At 32.1% G+C, this 14,237-nt stretch overlaps 1 protein-coding gene across 1 annotated transcript; it reads right to left on the bottom strand.

The window, feature by feature from the left end:
- Positions 1–637: 637 nt before the first annotated feature.
- On the bottom strand, positions 638–14,231 carry LOC110689998 (methylcrotonoyl-CoA carboxylase beta chain, mitochondrial-like). Its single transcript, XM_021866819.1, has 10 exons — positions 14,019–14,231; positions 13,712–13,831; positions 12,345–12,779; positions 12,079–12,169; positions 10,278–10,513; positions 9,976–10,140; positions 8,767–8,841; positions 2,760–2,891; positions 1,151–1,207; positions 638–1,033 (listed from the first exon to the last, which is right to left on the bottom strand). Exons 1-10 carry the CDS (start codon positions 14,229–14,231, stop codon positions 830–832), a joined length of 1,728 nt encoding a protein of 575 aa, XP_021722511.1. The 3' UTR covers positions 638–829.
- Between the last annotated feature and the right edge of the window lie 6 nt (positions 14,232–14,237).

Here is a 14,237-nt window from a genome sequence, read left to right as displayed (position 1 = left end):
GGTGGACTTTGTTCTAGTTTTATTTTTGTTCTTTGAGTTTAGTGTGGTACAAGTTGTTTCATGGGTAAAGATTTGTGCGGGATCGAGAAAGATGTTAATCCTTCGATTACAATTAGATGAATCAGACGAAATTTTTTTTCACAACTACAACAGATTGATAGACCTCCTCGACGAAGAAGACTGTAAATGATATGCAACAAGGATGTTTTTATTTGATTCAATTGTCAGATATTTATTAAATTTAAATATCTTTGTAGATGTTGTATGACTTTTTATTTATAAATCAATTTTTAAATATCTATTTTTTATTTTATTTTATTTTTTATTTTTTTTGTGTTTTAGAGAGCTACAAAGGCAGGTGATAAGAATCGATCCCAAAATCTCTTGGAACCGGGAGGGAAGCTTTAACCATTTAAGCTATCCCTCACTCTCTTAATAATTTACTTATAGGCAAGTAAGAATCTAGGATTGCTTTTTTACACCTTTATTTTTTTTTATTTTTTTTTTGCGCTGCGCTAATATAAGCCAAGAGGGGTTAAGGTAGTTTTAGGGGGACATCACAACTCCATGCCTTGGCTTATATAATGACGACTAGATTTATATTCGTCTTATATCTCTTGCCAGGTACAATACGAACTTAATGACGTAATTGCATAGCACATATCATTTTACAAGGTTCATATTACTGAAATCATTAATAATGAAAACATCGACTCAAATTGGCATAGTTTTAAAATGTCTAAATAACATTAAATAATTGTGATTGCTTTTCCTGAAATTTACAGACTAAATATTTACACACTGGATCACCATTTCATCTATTTGATCATTACATTCTAAATACACCATACTTTGTCTCTTCCGGAGTACGATTCATTGAAGCAGAGATGCATAGACCAATAACTTTTCGTGTATCTGCAGGATCAATGACACCATCATCCCAAAGCCTAGCAGTGGAATAATATGGAGAACCTTCTTCCTCGTATGCTTTTTCCACCTTCGCTTTGAATGTTTCTTCTTCTTGAGCTGTCCACTACACAAGTAATATGTATGCAAGATCAGGTAAACGTAGTTGTCCAGCAAATGAACCAATATTCTTAAGGCCAGTAGCAAAGTACAAGTAGCATGCAGCATTTCCAATAAACATTACCTGGATCCCTCGCCGTTTCTTGTTTGCCTTTTCTACTTGAGTCAGCACACCTGCAGCCTACGCAGTGCCCATGCAAGAAATTAGTCCCCATTTTAGAGGTTCATAACATATGATTTTTGTCTTTAAACATCAACAAGAGAAATGTCAAAAATAAATCAAGGATCTTGAGCTAGCTCTAGCCATAGTAACACCTATCCTCATCACAGGCGATTGAGGATTGGGTGACCATTCAAGTGACACCTTTAACATAATCTTATCTGCCCATACCCATACTAGTAGGGAGCAAAATAACTTTGTGGACAACTACTCTATGCTTTAGTACAATAACTACTCGTCTACTTGGCTTTTTCAGGTCAGATTGAAGCACCCTTTGATTTGGCGCTCTCCTTGGCCTCCTGGATTATGTACTCAAGTCTGAGTACTGTCCAAAGAGGGTGCACCCCTAACTAATCAACATGCACATTAAGATCATCCACCAAAGAAGTTTTATTTTCACGAGGATTTGATATTTATCAAATAATAAACATAATGTTTAAAGCCATTAATCAATATGCAAACATATATATCAAACAAAGCACTGATTTAATATAAAATGGTGGTTCAAGATGAATGACTGACAGCAAATTTTTCTTCTCATCTGACCAGAGCTATCTTAAATGATACACAGCAAAGAGAGAGCCTATAATTGAATCACAAATTCAGGGTTTAAGTCACATGCCATAACAGGGCAATTCAAGCATCACCTTTTTCTACTGCTGCAACACCTTCTTCTTTTGCTCCTCTGAATCTAACACAGTTAATTGCTACCAACCACTTCCTTTAATTAATGGAAGTTTCGCTCCCTTAGTAATGGAGAATTGGAAGGAGGAAGAAGGAAACAGACTTTACACACCTTTTTTCAAACTCTTTCAACTAATTATCTTGTTATGTCCCTTTTTCTATATCAGACGGTTATGATGATTTATGTTAGCAGACCCCAAATCATTTTAGGACTAAGGCTTTGTTGTTGTTGTTGTTGCTGTTGTTGTAGTACTAGACATAAGTAGTTGAGAGCATTAAATGAGGGGATTTGACCCCAAATCATTTTAGGACTAAGGCTTTGTTGTTGTTGTTGTAGTACTAGACATAAGTAGTTGAGAGCATTAAACGAGGGGATTTCATTTTTGGGAGGGAAATTAAATACCACTCAGCAAAAAAAAATGAAATTATCTTGTTCACTTCACACATATTCACACATTTAGCCGGTTACAAGTTAAAAAAGTTCATTAAAAATAAATTGGGGGGGGGGGGGTGTTAAGGTTAGATTATTTGAAAATAATCCAATCAAGGTTGGATTATTAAAAGAGAATGTTGAAAAGGTTGGATTACTTATGGTAAATTTGCCACTAGTTTGTCATTTGCACATCACATAACTCATTTAAAAGATGTTAAATCTCAGTCTTTGATAATTTACACTCAAGTAGCTTAAAGTATTCCTCATGGTTCTCACATGAACCTAAATTGTTATTGCAGCAACCTCAATCATCAAATACTACATTAGACACAATAAACAATTGAAATTAACACTATGAAAGGTCGTAACACAGTAAATAAGATATAAAAGTTATACCTGCGCCCCTCCCATAATGGATATTCTTGCATTTGGCCAGAAGAACATAAAATTGGGACTATATGCACGTCCACACATAGCATAGTTTCCGGCACCAAAACTTCCACCAATTATAACAGTGATTCTAGGAACCTGCACAGAGTAATAATTTCAGAATACATACATGTCACTCATTTCTTAATGTCTTTGCTCTAGTAATTATTGTACATAAACTTGGAAGCCATTCAAACAAATACAAGGCATTAAAGAAAAATTAAAAATTCAAACTGGGATCCTACTACTTTTACTCCTAGGATGTCAATATGGAGTATGTATCTTACAACATAGCAAAGATTTGGAAGAGGTAAAGTATCCCAGATCATACACGAGACCAATAGCTTAAAGATACAAGCAACATTTTTGCAGCCTACCCTTAAAAATCTTGGGCGTGTAGCAGGCTAGTAGCTTATCCAACACTCAGACCCATCTTGCTGAAATCTAATATTCTTTTACCGCTAAACACATTTTCATTTAGCCACCTTGAGCTATGACATTTAAGGGGGGAAAAAAACAACGAAAATACATGGGCCACATGTCACAATTAGATAGCCTAATAGAATTTTAATATGATAGTCCTTGAAAAGTTCAAAGACTGCAGACACCCAGTGTGATATCTTCTGTGGTGCAATAAACCAATTTGGCTACTAACTACTCTTGATTGTAATAAGGCTAAGGTCAATCAAGAAACAGAAGATGATATTATTCAATAGCTAATAATGTACAACAGGATTGAAGGGTGCCTCTTTTATCTAGTCTCCAGTTAACAGACTTAAAAAACTGGCCTATAATTTTCCAAAAAAACAAAAAAAAATCAGTGCTTCAAATTATCGGTAAACAAGTTTGAGGTACTTGCAAATTCCATTTCCATTTCATTTGAAAGTTGAGGCTTCCATTAAGATTTAATACTTAATCAATTTGTGAGAGAAAAAAGTTTAACACAACAAAACCACAGTATTATGACCAATATTGCACAAAAAACCGTATTAATGAGAAGACTTCACGATGTACTTTAGTGACGAGCTGCTAATTAACCACAGCACTGAGTTCCAAAGTTGAACTTGTTCATTTATAGCTTGCTCAAGCATGGACAATATAAGATACTACCTCTGCTTCTTAATTCATGCAACATTTGACTTCTTTTGAACTATTACTTCATAATTTTATGCTTATTTTATTACTAATATATAGTGGAAAAAGGTCAAATATTGCAAGAATTAAAATGAAGGTAGTAGTGGTTTATAATACTACTTATGTAAAGTATTAAAGCTGAAGCTTGGTATATTTAGAATGTTGAGCAAAGGGGATAACACTAAATGAGTTCAAAATCTAAAATAGAGATCAATTTTGAACATAGAAAAGGAGCATGACCATTTTCAAGTCCAATCAAGATTTTAACACCCAATTCTTGAACTTGTTCACACAACTCTGACATAATCTAAAATAGAGATCAAGCTTGAACATAGAAAAGGAGCATGACCATTTTGAAGTTCAATCAAGATTCTAACACCCAACTCTTGAAATTGTTCACACAACTCTGACATAGCAAAGCCTGTCAATTTGACATTAATACATATAATATCACAACACTGATAACAGCCTTTTACTATATACAAAACTAGGTCCACAAATAAGCAGTTGAATAGTAGCTCATGCTAAACTGAGCAGCTGCACTAAAATTGTAATTATATTGTTTTGTGTTGTATTTTATATAACCCAGTTAACGGATTTGGAAATATGGATCAGTTTTATTACGGATCCTGAACCCATACTAGATCTGCCATTAATACCAACTACTTCACAATAAAAGAGATACGCCAATATTTTAATGAACAATTTTAATTTTGTGAAAATTCTACAATAGTCATCCTCAATTGACTACTTCTATATTTAATTTTAATTGGCCGATTGCCCGATTTTTGATTTTTTTTTTTTTGGTCAAATTCCTTAAAATGATTTTTCTTTTTTTATTTTTTTCAAAATTCATTTTCTGAATTTTCGAAAATCTTTGGTATTTTAATTTTGAAATTAATTAATTAAATTTAATTTTTTATATTAACGAAATTAAAGATTAAATTCGAAATATAAAAATCAAAACTTTGTTTTTCATTGTTCTTCAAAGTTCTTCCTCCATGAATGAAAATAACCACCATTATCATAATCTTTATCCCATAAATAAACTCGCACATCAATGAAGATAGACAAATATGCTTCGATTAAAAAAAAAAAAAAAAAAATAATGCAAAATCGAGGTTCATCAATCAATTTTGCGAAAATCTGGGTTTGTACAGCAAAAAATCATTATATTCGAATATATGCTTCAATCTTCATAAAAATAACGTAGTTCTGTGAATAATAGGGGTGATTATGGAGAATTACTCGGAATAAGGGTGGATGAAGATAGACATATTGGTAAAGACAATCGCCATAACTGTTTTCGCATACCAATTTTATCCGAAAAAACAAAGATTTAATTTTAAGATCTGTTTTTGTATAAGGCATTCACATATATGTTAAATGGACATAACCTAAATATTATAGTTTTTGTTTATTTGATTGCAACCATATCTTTAGGACATTAACAATTGTTAGATTGGTTGCTATGTTTTACATTAATTACATATTTTGAGTATGTTTTTATTTATTTTGAAATATAATTTATTAAAAATGTTTTTCTTTTTTTTTTATTTTTTTTTACCTTCATCAAGTTTGGTACATAATGTTTCGCTTGTTTATAAGCCAACTATATGTGTTTTCTATATTTGTTAATTTATTCGTTGACCTATGTTGCCGTTGATGGTTAATTATACGCTGTAGTAATTGTGTTCTCCATTTTATGTATATTTAGGTTTTGACCTAGGTTGACATTGGTGATAACCTGTGCAATGAAGGAACTCTCTGTTCAATATTCCATTTGTTTTGATTTATTATCTATATTTTTTATGTTGATTATTACTAACCTATAATATATAGGATTCATTATGTTATATAACCACAAATTATACATTTGTTTATGTTAATAAAATATTAATTAAGTGATAGAATATAAAAAAAAAATACCGGTCTTGAACATTTTTATTAATTTAGTGATAGAATATAAAAAATAATATCGTAATTATCTTGTATATTCTCTTTAGTCAAAGTATATATCTTTTTTATGGTTATTTATTATTAATTTAGAAAATTAAAGATCCTTGCTTATCATTAACTTAATTTATAGCCAACTTAATATCCTATTTAGTAGCCACATGTTTTATATAAATAAACTGTGTGAAAATATTAACTATTAAATGGAAATAACCCTTTAATAACATTGTGGTCAAAGATCCTAAAAAAACTCAACCTTTTATAAAAGGTAAACTGTTTTTTAAAATTGTGTGAAAATGTTTCGTTTTTTTTTTTTTTTGGGTTTTTTCATCAAATTTAACTGCAATTGTTTCTAAATTTTTAACATTTTTTTTTTCCAACGGTGCAACTACTCAGTGTGTATAATTTTCTTAAAAAAATTAGACAATTTTTTTTTTTAAAGATATAAATCAGACAGTTTATTTTATATAAACTGTGGCTGCAAAATAAGTAATATGAGATGGCTATAATTTAGGCTAATGATAAACATGGATCTTTGACATTCTTAGCAAATAAATGAATAACCATAAATAAGATATATATTTTGATTAAATAGAATATAAAAGATAATTACCATATTATTTTTCATATTCTATGATTTCTATCACTAAATTATAAGAATATTCAATACCATGATGATATTATTTTTCATATTCTATACTTCATTAATATTTTATTAAAATAAACAAACATATAATTTGTGATTACTGATCTAATTGTTAGAAAACATTAGACTAAACATTTTAATATTGTTTGGTATTATTTAACATAATGAATTGTATATATAAGTTAGTAATAATCAAGATAAAAAAACATAGGTATAAACTAAAACAAATGGAATATAGGGAACAAAATCCTTGCATTGCACAGGTTATCACCAATGTCAACCTAAGTCAAAACCTATATATACCTAAAATGGAGAACACAGTTATTGTAACGTACATGTAATCATCAACGGCAACATGATGATTTGGTACCCAAAAAAAAAAAAAAAATGTATTAATTATTATATTTCAGAATAAATAAAAACATTGCTTAAAATATGTAATTAATGTAAAACAAAGCAACTAATCTAATAATTTTTAATGTCTAAAATAACATATGGTCGTAATCAAACACACAAAAACTAGAATAATTTAGGTAATGTCCAATTAACATATAGGTGAATGCCTTATACATAAACATATCATTAAATCTTTGTTTTTTCGGATCAAAAAGGTATGCGAAAACAAAAATGGCGATTGTCTACTTCGATTTGCCTATCTTCATCCACCATTATTACGACTAAACCTCCATAATCTCCCCTATTTTTCACAAAATTACATTAAATCTATGAAGATCGAAACATATATTCGAACCCAATTTTCGAAAGTTATTATTTGTGCAAACCCAGATTTCGCAAAATTTATGAAGATCGAAGCATTTTTTTTTTTTACAAGTGTATGTATTTATTAGACAAAGATTATGATGATGGTGGTTATTTTCATCCGCGGATGAAGAATATTGAAGAGCAATTAAGTACAAAGTTTTGATTTCTGAATTTAATCTTTAATTTTGATAATATTAAAAACTAAATTTAATAAATTAATTATGAAAATAAAAAAAAATTCAGAAAATAATTTTCTAAAAAAACAAAAGAATTTTACCTTCCCTTATCCCACCTACCCTTCTCCTTGTTTAGTGAACTCAACCAGCAACCAGCAAGGCAACAACTAAGGCCCACCCCCACCCCCACCCCCACCCCACACCATTGTCTAACCTTAGCTGCCGCTACCCAATGCCGCCGTCTCTTTTCATGCTCATAAGTCACAACTACCCAAGTAAACACCATCAAACTTAAATTTGTATCCAAAACAACCACCTTCGGCAGCGAAAATACTAACAACGGTGGAAGACATCTTTAATTACACGTAATTACAACCCAGAACAACCCAAATCCTTTAAGATCCTTTTAAGTTTCAAAGTAAAATCCAAGACCTATTTTGCTCAACGGAAAGGAAGGGGCGTTTCCTTCAAAAACTTGGGTTGACGGTGGAATCAGTGGCAACGGTGGCTAGGGATTGACGAGTGGTGGAATTGGAGTTAAAGGGGTTGATGTGGTTGAAATGTTGGAGGTGGAATGACGGGTGGTGGTCTACTCTATGTCTTTGGAGTGGAGAATATTATGAACATGTGAACTTGTGAATGGAGGAGAGAGAATATTAGTTGGAAAAGTTGAGGTTAAAACAGACAATTTACAACACCAATTTAACCCAAAATAAACACATGTCAAAAAAAAAAAAAAACTTCCTAAATGGAATGCGTGTCAATTTAAAAAAAAAAAAAAAAGGTAGTATAATTTTTAGTTAAGATTGCATGAATAAAGCATAGATGGATAATAGAGTAACCAAGCCCTTTACATATTTTCACCAACAGGGAAAAAAAATTCAAATGTATTCCCACAAATTTAAGTGTCAAAAAGATTACACAGCAATAACACATGAACAACACAGATCTGACATGGAACTAACAAGATGGAAAGTGGGAAGTGGGAACCCGTTCTGATAATGTCATCGCATGGGGATCTCATGCCATAAAATTTTTCTAAAGATCATGGGTATCGCTATACTCATAACACTTTAAATATACATTTCTTATCATCAGCTTTTCATATTTAAGATCAATTATAAACATGGTAGATCATAATCCTAACAAACACAAAATTATCTGATGATGGGGAAATGCGCTCAAAAGGAACCCCAAACACCACAAATGCAAATAATAAAAATCACAAAATAGGAAAAAAAGAGAAAGAAAAAGGGAGTGGGATGATATAATGGAGGGCTAAAGTCAAAGTTACACCAACCTTTGCACATGCAACGGCCATCACCATTTTTGCCCCAGCTTTTGCTATGCCATTTGCTTCGGCCTTTGAGCCAACCTAAGACGTTATACCAAGAGTTATTGTACAATGAAACAATTGTCTGCTTAATGTTAGTCTTTGTTTTGTGTTTTACACTAAAAAATACATAGTAAGTATTTCTTTCAGGGAAAAAAAAGGAAAAAAAAAAAAACCCAGCAACTTTGATTTAAAAGTTAAATTTGAGACAGATAAAACAGAGACAAATACTAGAGAAGACTTACTACACTTGATACAAAGAGAATAGGATTGGGAGCTAAGGAAGGGATCATGGGAAAAAGATACACTTATGGAGAAAAGAATAGGGTGAACCAATTAATATGAAACCACACAGAAGGTGTGTAATGTTTTTTCTGGTAATATTGCAATTTAAGTGGACCTTAGACCAATTCATAAGCAATAAGTAGTATTTTGTAAATGACTCTGTTTACAAGTGTCAGGAAACCCTCACCCCCTAAAAATAAAATAAATAGAGAACTCCCATCTACACAGTTGGTGTCTAATGGTTTGGAAAAATAGAATCTACATAAAGGGTGAAACCAAGTAAAAGTAACATTTATAGTTTGGGCTAAGATAATAGGCTTAAGAATTAAACAACAGAGATCCATCTTTAAAACTAAGTATATGAGTTAATATTTTACAAAAAGCAATACTCATTTTGATATGAATGATTTCCAAACACCACTTAATATACATTTTTTTAATGTAAGACTGGACATTAAAAAATTCTTGAATTGTTTTTTATCAGGCCTGATAAGGTCTGCATACAGGACAGACATCCTCATACATTCCCCCTTTTACTCTAGTGAAAACATGAGATTGTGAAAGGGCAAGTCTCTGCATCATCAGAATCAGTTAACCACAAAATTTACCAGAGACCTACTCTTAAGCATTATGTTGAAACACCTATGTTAGAAATTTGTGACCAGGTTGAAAAGTGTGCACCAGATACATGTTTTATCATATCCGTAGAGGTGGCTCTTGCGTCTAGAAAGATCATAATTAATATGTACTTCTGACATGGTTAACTAATATAACTATGGTATCCTTATAGCTCTTATTAGTTCCGATATTCTCAGTTTTATAAATCAAAGACAAAGGAAACATTTCAAAGCAGTTCTATTTATTATTTCAGAGGTATAAGAAACCCCATACCATAAATCCTGTGATATTCTGAAGAAAAACCAAAGGAATGCCTCGCTGAGTGCATAGTTCAATGAAATGGGCCCCTTTAAGAGCAGATTCATGAAATAATACTCCATTATTTCCAATGATGCCAACAGGTTTCCCAAAAATTTTGGCAAAACCTGTTACAAGAGTCTGCAAAAAATAGCAAACAAGAATTTCTAACTAAAAATTAAACTTGAAATAATGATTAAAATGAATTAACAATCAACTACGACCTATGACTCTATGAGTTCAGGTGATTGTGTTTGGGAGATTAATACGGGACTCACAGTGCCATACAGTTTCTTGAATTCATCAAATTCACTCCCGTCAACTATACGAGCAATAACAGATCGTATATCAAATTGCTGCTTGTGATCAATTGGGGCAATATATCTGAGTTCTTTTACATCATAAAGAGGTTCCTTAGGTTCTGCTGTCTTCCAGGTACCAGGTAATTCTTCTCCTCCAGCCTTATACAGATTCTTAATAATACTTCTCCCTGTATGCAGTGCATGCAGTTCATCTGCAAGGAAACACCATAAATATGAATAAAATGTGTTAAGCTGGTTGTTCCAATCCCTTAACATATCTTCCACAAAGGAGAAGAAAAAGGAATAAGGATACAGGAAAAGAGAGAGCTGCTAAAATTAAACTGAAGAATGCATATTTCCAAGGTTGTAGATTTTTTGCTGCTATATCTTGCAATTCAGAAATGCACAAATTAAGAAAGTTCATTCTAAGTTTTATTAAGGAAGATCTTCGACATTTCAACGAAAAGAAGCAAGGATTTGTTTAAAAAAAAAAATTATGTAAAGAATGTAAAGAATGAATATTATGATACTTTGATATCTGACATTCCCAATTCAAAATTTTAGTTCAATTCAAAGATTTGTGAACAAATCAGTAGTCAGGAAATAGGAGCTGGGTAGTTTTACTGTTTTACACATCCCAGCCACAATGTGTTGCCTTACTCGTGTCTTAGTTGAGAAGCGATAAATATTCACGAATGATATAAGTGAAACTATCTTCAATAACATGCAACCATCTTCATATAGTTGCCATACAGAATTGATGGAAGAAAGAGGAAGGGAAATAGACAACCAAAGTTACTTAAGATTTTAAACAGTCAGGTTATTTAGCTGTAAGGAGGTTTTACAAAAATTAAAATAATTCAATAGTTGAGGCAACATGTGACAGGCTGACAGCTAAAGGGAACAAAATGCCATTTTGACTCCTATAAATTGCTACAAGAATTAATAGTAGGGGAGATTCATTGCAACACCACACATGAGAGAATAGGGCTAATGCATATTGATTGGGAAAGATTCTATTATATAAGTAAACCAGATTACTGAGGAAGAAGGTATGACAATACACATATAGCTGCTTAACAGAAAGACATGAATGCATTACTTTCGTCATTCCAACATTAACGGTTTCCTTAAAAGAATGAGCTGTAGTACAACAAGGGGTCAAACAAACAAATAGCAGCAATTTACAGGACTTCCAAGTAAATAGACTAATTGTAATAACGAGTGCATAAATCTTCAAGTGAACAAAAACAATTTCCTTTTTTTTTGAGATTTTTTTTTTTTTTTTTTTTTTTTTTTTTTTTTTTTTTTTTTTTTTAGGTGTGGAGGGGTGGGGGTGGGGTGACATGATGAGTCTTTGACATTGTAAAACTAGCTCAAAATGTAAAATTTTCTTTCAGTGATACTCATAAAATGAAGGTTTTATCAATGATGGAAGCCTGAAAGTTATTTTAAGGGGGCTACTTATTACTAATTCCAGTTCCAGATCATCTAGAGTACGTAAATTCAAATGTGTTGCATGCACCAACCAGAATTGAATATTAATACAAACACTTCCAGCTATCAATTGTATTTTTTTAGTATAAGCTAAATAAAGGTTTATAAAGACATTAAGGCTTCTTCAAATTGTCATGACATTAGTGTAGCAATTTTGTTAGATAAAGATTGAAAAGTCTGTCATGAATTCATGAGGCTTACAAGAGGAAGTAATCAATAAAATTATTGATCAACCAACTCTTATGAGATAAAGAAAAAAGATTCTACAGCAGTATAATACCTTCAGCAAAATAATCAGATACTCCTGATATCTTGCAGTGCACACTAGCACCTCCCAAATCCTCAGCAGAAATTTCCTCACCAGTAGCAGCCTGTATCAATTTATGCATCAGAAATAAACACAAGCACATCATACAATTGCATTTACAATAGCTCTGAAAACTAAAACAAGACCAACAGATTGAGGCTAGTAACAGATAATAAGAAGTTTCATGGTTGCCATGGACCCATGGTACCCTGTCCAGATGCCATAACTCTGTCACTAACCTTCACAAGTGGAGGTCCAGCAAGAAATATCGTTCCATTTCCTTTTACCATGACACTTTCATCAGCCATAGCAGGTATATAAGCACCTCCGGCAGTACATGAACCCAAAACAAGAGCAATTTGAGGAATGCCCTGGGAAGACATAATGGCTTGATTGTAAAAGATTCTGCCAAAATTCTCCTTGTCGGGAAAGACTTCAGCCTGTTTGGGCAAAAAAGCACCACCACTATCTACAAGATACAAGCATGGTAGTTTGCATTGAGCAGCAATTTCTTGTGCCCTTAAGTGCTTCTTGACTGTGATGGGAAAATAAGTTCCTCCCTTGACAGTGGGATCATTAGCTACAAACATACAAAGTTTCCCATGAACTGGTCCGATTCCTGTTATTATACCGCCAGATGGAAGAGATTCTTCATACAACCCATGCCCTGCAAGCTAATCACATCAATTTGAGGCTTAGACAGAGTAGAGAACTTTTCTTCTTACACTATGTTGATATAAAAACAAAATTATATTATACTATTGATGTCTTCCTAAGTTCCTAACAAAAAAGCCAAAGGTAGAGCTACTAGAACGGGAGCGGAAAGCATGATGGCTCGATTACAAGGAAAGAGTTAACAGATTGATAGCAAGATTGTGTCAGGGCCATCAAAACTCACCACATCAAATCAGCCCCAACATGAAATCGAGCAATTCACTCAAGCAAGTAGCCATATGATGAGTAACAATCCTCATAGGTACATTCTACGTTCTACAGGCCTTGACAAAGTATATCCAAAGTTTTTCCAGCTTGCTAAGTCATTTATCCAATTTTAGCAAAAACTTATGGACTTATTCGAATCTAATTCAAGGGGTGACCCTCTTTCACACCCACCCTAGGATGTTTATAATGTATGCCAACTGCCATTCCAAAGATTTGAAACTAATTAAAAGATCACTTACTTAAGTACAATAATAGAAGGCATAATTGAACTCCAATAGCCCAACGAATTCCAATAAAATTAGATGTGGGTGTGTAAAACAAATCGCAATTACGCACTCAATGTACATAAATAATCTAGCATTACATAGTTTCTCCTTACAATGTCAAATACAAAGTGTTATTATATTACACTTTAATTTTCTCATAATTTCAGATTTTTTCATTAATTCCCAATTGCCCATAAAGAAATATAATTTTGTTCAAACTTACGCAGCGAAACAAGAATGTCATCCAACCAACGATATAAAAGGGCTTAATTTTACAAAAAAAAAAAAAAAAACAAATTACATTTAGATAATCATACTAAAACATATGATAAGTTCCCAAATTAATTGCATAATTTCCAATATAAATATACTAATCTATTTAGAATATAATAAAAAACCTGTGAAAGCTCAAGGAATGAAGAACCAGGATCAAGAATCTGTTCAATTCTCTCTCTAGGAAGAAGCTTCTTCCTACTTCTGTTCCTCTTCACTGCTTCTTCTCCTCCACCATTAATTACCTTTAACAACAATTTTAAATTCATTAATTTATAATTGGAAAAAGGGAAATTAACTAAACTCGGAAAAGTGGACATCAATTAGCTTAGTCGGTAAAGTTGTGTCCTAGTTGTACTGTATGACCTGCAATCAAATTCCGTCTATAATAATTAAAATAAATAATTAAATAAACAAAAGTCGATAAGAGACCTTGTTGATGTTAAAATGGAGTTGAGAGAGTAAATCCTGCATAAGTTTGGAATTGCGAGTGAAAGTATCGGAATTTTGATCAACATCATTAGGAAGAACAGCTAAACAAAATTCTCTTCTTGTTTGAAGAACTGGAGATAATTTCAGAAGCCATGAATTCAAATAAAGTGTTGATTTTGTTGTTGATGAATTTCTTCTTATGAAACCCAGCATTTTCAG

The sequence above is a fragment of the Chenopodium quinoa genome, unplaced genomic scaffold (assembly GCF_001683475.1).
Source record: "Chenopodium quinoa cultivar QQ74 unplaced genomic scaffold, ASM168347v1, whole genome shotgun sequence".
Classification (NCBI taxonomy): Eukaryota; Viridiplantae; Streptophyta; class Magnoliopsida; order Caryophyllales; family Amaranthaceae; genus Chenopodium; species Chenopodium quinoa.
Note: the sequence above shows the minus strand (reverse complement) of the source record. Positions and strands in the feature narration are given on the sequence as shown.

Bases quoted from the DNA above. Each gene is read 5' to 3' on its own strand.
- LOC110689998 (XM_021866819.1), bottom strand. From the start codon at position 14,231: ATGCTGGGTTTCATAAGAAGAAATTCATCAACAACAAAATCAACACTT. The intron at 12,170-12,344 runs GTTAGTGACAGA...AAATTGATACAG, and splicing joins CTGGACCTCCACTTGTGAAG to GCTGCTACTGGTGAGGAAAT. The intron at 8,842-9,975 runs GTATGGGGTTTC...ATAACGTCTTAG, and splicing joins AGAATATCACAGGATTTATG to GTTGGCTCAAAGGCCGAAGC.